The 11,770-nt window shown below is 49.1% G+C and overlaps 2 protein-coding genes across 2 annotated transcripts; both read right to left on the bottom strand.

Moving 5' to 3' along the window:
* Window positions 1–3,748: 3,748 nt before the first annotated feature.
* On the bottom strand, window positions 3,749–7,754 carry N7489_006911 (putative ABC efflux transporter; the record flags this gene model as incomplete). Its single annotated transcript, XM_056712661.1, has 2 exons — window positions 3,749–4,422; window positions 4,502–7,754. The coding sequence occupies 2 exons, from the start codon at window positions 7,752–7,754 to the stop codon at window positions 3,749–3,751; spliced, it is 3,927 nt and encodes a 1,308-aa protein (XP_056566376.1).
* A 1,254-nt stretch (window positions 7,755–9,008) lies between these two features.
* Window positions 9,009–10,896, bottom strand: N7489_006910 (Zn(II)2Cys6 transcription factor; the record flags this gene model as incomplete). Its single annotated transcript, XM_056712660.1, has 3 exons — window positions 9,009–10,204; window positions 10,271–10,359; window positions 10,409–10,896. The coding sequence occupies 3 exons, from the start codon at window positions 10,894–10,896 to the stop codon at window positions 9,009–9,011; spliced, it is 1,773 nt and encodes a 590-aa protein (XP_056566375.1).
* Window positions 10,897–11,770: the final 874 nt, after the last annotated feature.

Below are 11,770 nucleotides of genomic sequence, written 5' to 3'. Positions count from 1 at the left end.
ATAATCACGATCTAGAACAAACGATAGACAGGGCCCTTGACACAACACGAAAATCTCCCATTCGTAGATCCGGCTCCACACCGCAAGCCCGTTGCACAGAACGTCGATCCTCCGCCAGTCGGATGGTCGGATGCTGTTTTAGTGCCCACTGAGGGGTTAACCTTGGGAAGTGGCTTTCAAGATTTTCGATTCGAGATTTCCGCCTGGAAGCCTCGATCTGATTTGCTGGATGTTTTTCCTTTAAAGGACGAAGTCGGATTAATTTGCCTTTGATCAGCGGTTTTAGCTGCTAACACTTTAACGAGTGTTGTTATTACTCAGGTTTTAGTGTGATTCTATCATAGTACTTTCGTCATAGGGCTATAGATCCATGTACAACGCACGATGTACACGTGGGGACTCATGGAGCAGGTACGTAGCGATCACAGACAGGTACACAGGTACACAGGTACACAAGTGCCGAGTTATCCATTCACGTTTAGCGAACAATGTCTGTCAGGACTGTTCCTATTGAGAGGCGACATTCGATACCTGGATGAACCACTCGTCATCAACCGTGGAAATCGATTCGGTTAAATGTCTGGGAAGAACTGATGGGGGCGAACCGGCTGACTTAAGAAGCTGATTATTAAGGTTATTTCCATCCAATGGGTGGGGTTATGCTTAAAGTTTTTCCCCCTCTTTTGCCGTTTAGTCCAAATATCGCCACCTGCCAAGATTAACCGGCTTTCAATCGGCAGGGCTTAATTCTTGGTTGCGCGGTCTAGAACCAGCGTTAAAGGGTGGGGATTTACTCCTGCCATCTCTATTCTCATTGAACAGAAACAGTATGTATTTAGCATACAGGGTGAATTGGGTGTTGCCTTTACAGTAGACCGGGTGCTTTCGGGAAGAACTGTGAGTCACAGGCTTCACCGTCCATTATCGGAGATCAACGTGGCAGGTCATATTTGACACGACGTCAAGCTTCCGTATTAGTCAACGATGTGTTTCTTTTTGTTGTCCCTCGCAGAACTTGATGCCCAATGAGTATAAGTGGTCACGTGACTATGTATGAGTTGAGCATGTATGAGTACCTAGGTAACCTCAAGCCTAAGTCGGTGTTGCCTCTGTTCAAACTGGGTGTCTTAATGCCACAGTAGGGACCTCGGGAATATCACAGAGTTTCTCTATCATTCTTTTTAGGAATAATGATTGGGAGCCAAGGCGTCTAGGCCTCGAAATTTGGAGGGCATCAAGACCAAGTAGATCTAGATTTAGGTTATTGCTGCCAACACTGGGCTAGTATATGATCTCTTATATATAAAGTTGCCCAAAGTATGAGCTGAAAGGATATCCATGGTTTATATCCTTGGTATGTCTGAGGACATTCAGAAGTAGCCGAAGTGTTGGTCTCCATATGGAATGGTTAAGGTTTGTGGGCAAAGTGGCATAAGATGTGGCATTTGTTTGTGAATTCAGTTAACAAAGGATCTCAGAGCTCCAGGGCTGTCAGTGTATTAGGTGAAAAGGACAAGGAATAAAGGAAAGAGAGGGAAAGAGCTAGGTATCAGCTAGGTGGGGCCTTATTGCCTCAGGCACCAACTATGACATGAGGCTCTGAACACCTCTAGGATAGAAAAAGAGGATGAAGGGAAGGAAAAAAAAAAGAGAGATGACAATTCGAGAACGACCGGAGTCGAACCGGAGCAGTCAGATAGTGGAAGATCTTAGGCACTTCCCTCGTGGTACACATGACGAAGCATGTTACCACTAGGCCACCTGCTGCTGGGTCACTACTACTGGGGTTTGTCTTCCTTTTCACCTGCACCTTCCAAAGTTGATTTGTGTATACACCAGAGCCACAGTGCTTGCTATGTCGATCTCAGACATGTTAGTATGCCCTAGTGAACACAATGGGCTTAGCTTCAACCTTTTGATTGTTTCTTTAAGACATTCACTATCAAGATATGGTCGAGTCTAGCGTACATACATATGTGGTGTATGTACCGGATTTTAGGCCAGCCGCTTTATTAGGGCGCTCAGACTCCTGCTCACTGAGTATTTCGCAGCACAGATGATCGTTGTGAGCGCTCGGGGTATGGGTATTTTCCAGTCTGTTGTTCTGTGAGTCGTGCAGTGGCGCGATTGAACTCGATTTAGCGGCGGCGTAGTAGCGTTGTATCAGAGGCAGGTATAGGTCATTAAGGCTTAGATATTTATGGCATACGGAGTACATTAGAGTTTATGTCCTTCTCTAAGTGTGTTCCCCGTCAGTGAGGTCTCTCTTCGAGGTCTAGAATATGAGATTCCTATATCTATGACAGACATATCGCAATGTCCTCTGCAAAACACTAAGAAGTAGGTATGATGGAAACCGGTTTGTTAGTGTTAGGACTTCGCAGTATAGATGCTACGAGTATAACGAGTACAAAGACGCAAACTGGACTTCGTCTAGCATGCTCCACTTAAGGTGGGTCCAGGGATGGCTGTTTTCTTCTTCTCTTTTTTGTTTCTTTTCCTTTGGTTTCTTAATGGCGCCTTAAATAAGCGTTGACCACGCAGCCCTGGAGGTAACTTGACTTCATTTTCACTCCACTTCTGTGCATAACCTCATTATGGGCGAAATCTCTGTCCCCCCTTCTGCATCTGATGCAATGGACAACCGCCCTATCCCCCCTCTTGGCCTCCCCGAGCTCATGTTACAAAAGATGGGGTACTATCAGCATCCGGTCTAGTACGTCTCTATCTCTAGTAATAAACACTTTCGCGATTCTAATCCTGTAATTAATAGCGTCACAATTGGTCTTCTCGCATCTCCCCTCATGGTGTTGTATCCTATCTGCCGTCAATACTGTGATGTAGACTCATGTCGCTATTATCGTTCCATCACTTTTTATATTCTCGTATTTTTCTTCTTATTTGTTATTTGGCGGGCGATGAATCGGAAAGAGAAGGAGGACTCCCAAGCTATACGTGTGACAGGGACGCAGCAACAAGGGGAGCAAGCAGAGAAATAGGCTGCTCGCTTGCCTCCGAGCTCAGACCTGATATAATTCTCAATAACGACTATAGGACTACGCCTCTGGACTGAAACTAGGGTGGCAATCTGTGTTTTAGTTCCTTGTAAGCTCTATAATATAAGAACTTCTTAGTGAACCCGATGGGGCTACGGATCAAAATACGAACCATCGTACGGGCAATAGAAGGAAGTGGTGATTAACTAGGCAAACGATGGTGCAAAGACATCGCTTGAAGAGAGAATTGATGTGAATGATAAACTGGGAGCCCAGTACGGAAATCATTGATCAACGGTTCTCTTTCTCCACTTGTAGTGGTCAAGCTACATTGTTCCTTTAGTGTATTCATTCAGAGGACGCAGTGATCTTCATTCCTTGACTTCAACCTTCAACGAAGCCAAGTTGATGTAATGACTAGCACGCTCGATAGACGGTAGCCAGTGTTCTGCTTCAATGCCAAAAATAGACATGTCTGACAATAATAAGGAACCCCTTCAGCAAGTGAAGTATAACCAACACTCCATTAGTGCACTAGATACAAAGTCCCTATACCTACCAAAGTTCCCGCACTTTCACGAGAAGCAACCGAGTTTTACTCAGTGATCAAAAAGCGGCTCGGGGCACTAAAACGGAAAGGGAAAGCTATGTCGCGCGGCCTAAGATCCGGTATATATGTAGATATCCGAAAAAGAAAGCAGACTGCAGGGTATCTCAATTTAAGGAAAGTACAAAAATAACAAAAAGAAAAGCTACCTAGCCTTCCTTTGAGCCCGCCACTCCCGCCACTTCTCCATAAGCCTATGCGATCTCATAGCCTTAAGAAACAAATAAGCAACAACCCGATATACAATCGTACAAACCCCCAACGCCATAACATTCATCGGCCCACTCTTATCGAGATTGTATAGCTGAAGCACCTGCTCACCAGACTCAACAGGACAACGCCCATTAGCAAGCCTCTGAGCATCGGAGCAGTGAAACACCTGACCATGCATTGAATATGGCGCCAGATTAGCAATAGCGTACTTAATTGGCGAGAGATGGTTCAGCGCCTGCAGCACATCGTTGACATTCAGACTCATGACGCCGCCGAGGATGGTCGAGATGGAGAGCAGGATGGAAGTCACGTTGACGGCGAAGCCTACGTGCGAGAACAGCGTGCAGAACATTATGCCCACCGACTCGCCGCAGCTGATTATGCAGAAGCAGTTGAATGCACTGATTAGGAACATCGTTGCCGTGCGCTGCAGGTTGTCTGCGAAGGCAGCTAACGCCCCGAAGATTAGGGATGAGACTATCTCGAATGGGATTTCGATTGCGGTGTAGCTGAGAATGAATGTCGAGGCTGTGTAGCAGTTGTCTGCTTCTTCGCGGTAGAAGACGTCGCGTTCGCTAGGGTAAATTGCGATGTTTTGGAGCATACCTGTTTGGGGGATTAGCATAACATATATATAAAAGGGACATCCAGCGAAGAGAGATCGGAGAAAATGGAGTAAACTTACCAACAAAGTACAATGCCGCGAACTCTTGAATAAATCCCATACGTGATTGAACAGCCGCGTAATCATTCTTCAGCGGCGCGAAGAAAAGCGCCATGATAATCGCTATGCCTGGGATCTGCATCGACCGCGCCATAACCAGCGGCGGCTGGCGCCAGAAGTTGACAACGGAGCGGTGCAGTACCAGAGGGAATGTAACGCGGAATGGCAGCATCTGGCGCTTAAGACTCCCCAGTTCCGCAGGCGTGGCAATCTGCGACGTCTGTCGGTCTAGCCCTAGTTCGAGAGGGTTGGCTTGCCAGCAGGAAATTAGGCCCTGCACACGCTTGCGCGTGACGAGTTCACGGTCTACTTGCTGGAGATCAACCGTGATGAGATCTAGGACGAAGTCTGCTGGGTTGGTTGTGCGTGGACACTCGTGGCCCTGCTCGGCGAAGTGCGCGAGCATCTGCGTCCCGGGACCTGCGTAGACGGGGTAGCCGCCGCGGGCTAGGAGGAGGACTTGGGAGAAGTGAGTGAATAGGTCTGAGCGGGATTGGTGGAGGGTAAGGATCAGAGTGCGGCCTTCGGCGGCGAGGCTATGAAGGAGCTCGATTATGGACATTGCTGTGAAGGCGTCGAGACCGGAGGTTGGCTCGTCGAGGAGGAGGACTTTGGGGTCTGTGAGGATTTGGATTGCGATTGTTACGCGCCGCTTCTCGCCGCCGCTGATGCCTTTGATGAGGTCGCTGCCGATGAGGTTGTCGGCGCATTCCTTCAGTCCCATTTTATAGAGGATCTCTTCTGCGCGTCGGTTTTTCTCTTCGCGTGACATCCAAGTTGGGAGGCGTAGACCTGCAGCAAATCGTAGACTCTCTCGGACGGTCAGCGAGGGCATCAGTGCGTCGTCGTCTTGCGTTACGAAGGATGTCACTGAGCGGATCACACTCTCCGAGGGTACGGCGCCGTTGTATAGCATATTTCCATGGACGCGGTACTGTGTCCCTACGGACCCGTGCAGTCGGTGGGCTATGGAGTTGAGCAGTGATGTTTTACCACTTCCAGATGGGCCCATGATGATGTTCAGCTCTCCCGACTGAAATTCAGCGGTAATGGGTCTCAGAATCTGTAGTGTTCTCGCGGCCTCCCAGGGGTATTGTCGCTTTCGAATATCCAACGCGTACTTGTCAAGCGATATTGCCACCTTGCGCGCCTCCTCTGTTGGGCGAATAGCGAGCTTAGACTTTCCGCCACTTGGGTCTCCTTCAGTTCTTCGTGCTTGCGCAACATCTATGGCTAAGCGGTTGTATTGGAGCAACAGACCGGCGAAGAGATAGTGACCAACGACAAACGCGATTAACACCACGATAGGCCGCCAGATCCAGTTGGACGGCATTCCTAGGCTTTCCATAATATAGCGCCCGGTATATTGCTTGCAGGCCGGGTGCAGAGGGTCATCGGAATATGGACAGGCGTAGAACTGTCCCGGTCCTGAGCCATTGGGTCCGATAAACTCGTTTGCACATAGAGCCCCAAAGATGTAGAAGGTGTAGGCACACCACTTCAACCACCTCACGTAGACCGGGATCTGGTTAGACTGGACAAAGTATCCACACGCAAAGGATTGCAGTGTGAAGGATAGGTTTGCTACCAGACTAGCTCCAGGGAAGCTCCGTGATACACTAATGGCCACCGCAGCAAATGTTACGGCAATATAGTGCGTGAGGAGGGTGAGGACGAAGAAGACAAAGAACTGTCCCGGATCGAGACGGTATCCCACCATGAAGTAGAAGATGAGAGAGAAAATCAACGGCACGGGAAGGTCCTCCAATGGTAACCGAGCTGCTCGTCGACTGAGCAGGAAAGCTGGCACACTAACGACGCCCTCATTGCGTTCACGGTCAAACAGGCGGATGTCAATGGTCAGTCGGTATGTCTCGTACAGCAGAATGAGATAGCCGTTTAAGCTGCTAGCAGTATATAGACTGCCTTGCCGCGAGCGAATCCCTGCCTGGCTTTCGTCGAGTTGCAGGAATATCCATCCATTTATGACAGCCATTCCAACGGCTTCAAGAAGACTACCAGCAACACCCATCGGGTCACGAATGGTAGTCTTGAAAGTGCGAGATGTCAGGACGCGGAACTGTCGGCGAAATGAGACCTGCTTCACAGCTCCGGTCTCAAAGTTACCGACCCCAGGTCTCGGTGTCTCCTCTTTTCGTTTGCCTTCTGCCCCCGTGTCTGAAGCTACAGTCTGCTTCGACCGCCACACATCCCTCAGTCGCTCAACACGAAGGTTCGAAGCAGCCTCAAGCTCCTCCGTCCGATTATCAATGGCAGCAAGGTCGATCAAAAACTCCGCCGGGTTGACGAACGGCGGAAGAACATGTCCGCACTCCTCAAAGTGCACCAAGGACCCTTCCAGAGAACCACTATAAACCGCCGCTCCCCTGGCTAATAGCACGACGCTATCAAAAAGACTCCAAATCTCAGAGCGCGGCGCATGAATCGAGACAATGACCGTCCTGCCATCCAGCGCAAGACGCTTCAGAGTCCTGATAATCTGGTAGGCACTGGTAGCATCCAAACCGGTCGTCGGCTCGTCGCAGAAAAGCACAGATGGATTAGCTAGGAGCTGCACGCCGATACTGGTGCGTCTTTTCTCGCCGCCACTGCAGCCCTTATGGGCTGTCGTTCCGATACGAGTGTTAGCACACTCTTTTAGGCCCAGTTCGAGGATAACCTGTTCCACGATTGCGTGGCGCTCTTCTGAAGTTGTTGGTGGCGGGAGGCGGAGGTCTGCCGAATAGCGTAGGGTCTCGCGGACTGTTAGCGTCGGGATAAGGACATCTTCTTGCATAACGTAGGCGCTGCAAATGCGGGCGATGTCGGGGTTATCGTTGAAAGTTGTTGTTCCGCGTGTGTTGGCTCGAGAGAGACTCATTCGGTTGGCCATTAGATTGAGTAGGGAGGTCTTGCCTGAGCCACTGCTTCCGATTATGGCGGTAAGGCTACCGCTTGGCATGGAGGCGGATACGTTGTCCAGGACTGTCTTGCTGGTTCTTGAAGGCCTTTGACCCCGCAAGCGCTGCCAGACCTGTGGTGGCGAGGTCTCCCATATTGGTGGGGTGGTATTGACTTCGAGTGACAAGTTGCTGACTTTGATGCATACTGGGTTTACGGCGCGCAGAGAGAGGTTATATGCAACATCTTTCACATCTGTAGGGAGACCCGTTTGCTTTGCGCTCAATTCGGCGATGATCTCGTCTTTCTCCATGGTGGATTCTGCCGGTGTGCCGAGACTGGGTGCGAGTCATATAGCAAGTCATATCCTGTTATCCTATACAAGACTCCCCTGTTCGGATGTGCTATGCAGGTGGACTCGAGTTTGCATGTAGATGGGATGGGATGACTGCAGGATGATGATCCCGGGATGCCAAAAAGAGAAAACTGAATGGGACGGCTAGGGACTAGTCCGATATCAGATGCAATTCTCCTGAGCAATTTAGGCCGAGGAGATTAATTTTCCTACCCCGGACTATACTTAAGTCTCCGAATTTAACAATTTAACAATTTAACGCTATTGGCCTGTCGCCCGTGGACCCCGCAGCAACGTGGTTGCATAAACGAGTAAACGAGGGCATAAACGAGCTGTCGGGGGCCTGTTATCTGTTATAGGTGCATCAGAAGGGTTTATATCCCGAGTTATCCGCAAGAGCATTAATCTGGCTGCGTTATAGTCAAGGATGCACCTAGACAGCCCGTGACAGGACAAAGTAATAAAGGAGACACAGGTTCCCAATCTAGACTCTGTGATCCTCCTTAACACATCTAGAAAGAAATAGACAAACCCGATACTGTACAAGAATGAAGACCCAGTTCCTATTCCACGCAAGAAACCCCAAGGGAAATCCGAATATATACAACCACCTAAACCAAATAAGACCAGACCAAGTCACATTCCTCCAAGACAAGAACGCCCTCCATCCACTCATGAGATCGTCCAGTCGGCCACTCCCGAGGTCGACATCACTCCACAAAAATAACACCAACTTGTCCCTTTTTTTCTTTCCTTTTTTGCTTTTCTTCTTCGAATCGGGAGGCTTTTTCGAAGGACCGGATTGGCGCCTATATTGGGCCATGCAATGCAGCCAGAGAATACGCCCTGGACTTGGAGAGTCCGCGGCGCACCGATGGTCGCAAGCCGAAAGAAAAAAGCAAAGCAAAGCAGATGCCAACGCAAACGCAAACGCAAACATAATAGTAACACCCCTCCGAGATGCAGATACAAATGCATAATCATCAGTCACAATAACAATAAAATCAGAACGCCGCATGATACAGCCTCGCCTGAGGGGTGATCATCGTGTCCCCTCGATATGGGACAAGGCGAAGAAGCCCCTGTCCAAGACGGGAATAATCAACAAGGAGAAAAGAAAGTAAACAAGGTAGAGTCAATAGAAAATAACAGGGTATCAGAAGAGCAAGGGGAGGGAGAAAGAGAAAGAAGGCATATAGGAGAAGAGGATATTCAAGTAATCAAGAAATCCATATTCATGTCACGTATGATCTTTTCCCAGTCCCAACTATCCTGCATTCGGGTATCCATGATCTCCCAAACCCGTGCAACGACCTTGTAAGCAGGCTCGATATTGCGCAGGTTCGAGTAGGACTTGAGATTCTCGAAGCCCTGCGTAACACGTTCGCGCTGTTCCGGCAGGAACGCAGAACAACCAAGCAGGAACAGCGGCATGAGCACAATACTGAAAGCGGACGCATCCTGTGGGAGTTGGTCCATGTAGCCAAGCCCGTCGTCGACGACCTGCGCAATCTTATCGCTCGGTCGCGAGTGCCGGATCGTCCGGTACAGGTATACCCAGGTTGACTGGCGGTATAGCTGGGCCAGGCACCAGTTCGGCGTGTCGGGCTCGTGGGAGGTCTCCCAGGTGCGGATGGCCATATCGATGGAAACTGCCTCGCTCAGTGTCTGGTAGTCCACGGCTGGCTCATAGCCCTCGTTGAAGCGTTCGCGGATACGGTCGCGGAGCTTGGTTATCTCCGAGATGTAGTTGAAGAGACCATCGAATACACCGACAAACATCCCCGCTGATACGCCGGGTACGAAGTTGGGCATGTGCAGGTCGTTGTGTAAGAGGTTGGGACGGCGGTCAAGCGAGGTGAGGGAGTTTGAGACGTCGTGGTACTGGAAGAACTCGACGATAAACTGGCGGAACTTTTCGTTCCGTGGCTGCTGTGACAACAGCAAGTACCGAGCGGCATCCATGTGCGGTCGGTATTCGCCGTTGGTTTCGCCTTCGCAGATGGTGTTCAAGCTGAGGGCGATGGTGGATGCGATGATCGGGTCCTCGACTAGCAGATCATCCTTGTCGGGGCTCTTGGCTGATGATGATGCATTGATATTATCTTTCAAATCTTGGATAGCGTGGTGGAAATGAAAGTACTTTCGCTCCTTCAGCTTTGGTTCGGGATCCAGACCTGAGAGATGCGATCCGGACAAGCACATTAATGAATGCATCAGCCCCCTGTGTTGTGTCGCCATCGGGAGAAGAATCTCCTTGAAGGGATTGGAATCATCGTTGATGAGTGTCAGCACGCGACTGAAACCGTACACAAAATGGTCCAAAAAGCGACGGTCGATATCCGTTTCGATGCCGTCGATGAGGAGGGGTAAACTGCGCGGCACGGCTGTAAGAGACTGGGATCGAGCTATTGGAAAGAAGACGATGTTAGTGCATCAAGAACAGCCAGAATCAAAATATATAATGCACCTACCATCAGCCTGTCTCTGTCTTCCACTCTTCCAGATCTCCTTGAGTGGGTAGCCTTCGCAGACGACCGCATTCTTCTGGCAGTTTAGACAACTATCCTCGGTCAGATAAAGACAATCTGGCGGAAATACACACAACTCACGAAGGCTTTGTCTCGTCACACTTCTTCTTTCTCCTCCGACAGGTTATACAACCAGTCTTGGAACGACCTTTAGTGATCTTGGCCTGACCTCCGGGAGCTGGCAGCGGATGTTTACGTGGGCGACCACGTTTCCGTGGAACAGCGGGAGCGCCCGACTCCACATCCGCCGGTTTGATATTCAACAGGTCATCGTCGACTTCTTCCAGTTCCTCCACCTTGGGGATCTCCATAATATCATCCAATTGTGCTGATTCAAAATGCGAATATCCCTTCACCTGCTCTTGGTCTTGGTCCACCAACGGCGACTCGCCATTCCAATCCAATGAATCGACCGAAGCGTCATCGGTGCTAACACCGGTGCTGGCGCTGGATGTGCTGCCTCGGATGACGGAGCCGCGGATTCCTAATGAAGGTATATCCGACCGGTCGTGGCTCTCCCGAATCTCAGAGTCATTCAAATCCGGATGTGTGAAGAATGAGGTATGCATGGACAACATTGAAGGAAGGGCATCCGATAAGAGCCTAGATGCGCTCTGCTGACGAGAGGGGGGGCTGTCGGGTATAAATGGAGGGGGAACTTAGTACGGGAAAATGTGCTTGGTCCACCACAGTGCGTGTGATCAGACAATACACTTTTTTTTTCTGTAGAAAATCCAGCAAAATAAAGAAGAGGGGGAAACTAGCCTGATCTGAAGGGTATTAAGGATATTAATATATACAGAGTCTACTAGGTAGGGTATAAGGCTTGGGTAAATCAAATGCGTAATAAGAACCTAGGCTACATTAGTTACTAGCTACGCATTAGCCTATAAATTATAATCCATTACGGAGTCTTTCTCTTTAATATTTAAGCCATTTGGGCCATTTGGCCCATCTGAGCCATTTAAAAATAAATAAAAAATCAATTAATAAATATTCCAACTGATTCTACTCCGTACATATTCTACATATTCTACTCCATACTCCGTATTTGTCCCCTTATAAACTTTCTATGCGGGGGAGCCAAGCATGTTGGATCTATGTCCTGATTTGCAGTGAAGAAGTCCAAGAAAAAAAGCAATTTGACCAGGGCATCATTATGGGGTTTTAGGTTTTATTTGCTTTTCTTTTTGAAAATTTTTTCACATCACCAAGTGACTCGTTGCCTTCCAAGGTTAGGATGTTGGGATCGACCTCTAGGCCATGTCCATCAAGTCCTTCAATACGATTCTGGACCAGAAGCTTCGTCTTGCGTAGTCTACAGAGTACATCCATGCAATATGGGACATGCTACATATGCTCCTCCTAAAATAACGTGGGTGATTCGTCACGAGTCCCGTATGCACTCCAGATGTAAAACCTGTAAGACATTCCCCCTTGATT

This window comes from Penicillium chrysogenum, assembly GCF_028827035.1.
Source record: "Penicillium chrysogenum strain IBT 35668 chromosome Unknown utg000004l_segment0_segment0, whole genome shotgun sequence".
Lineage (NCBI taxonomy): Eukaryota > Fungi > Ascomycota > Eurotiomycetes > Eurotiales > Aspergillaceae > Penicillium > Penicillium chrysogenum.
This window is presented reverse-complemented; position numbering and strand designations above follow the sequence as displayed.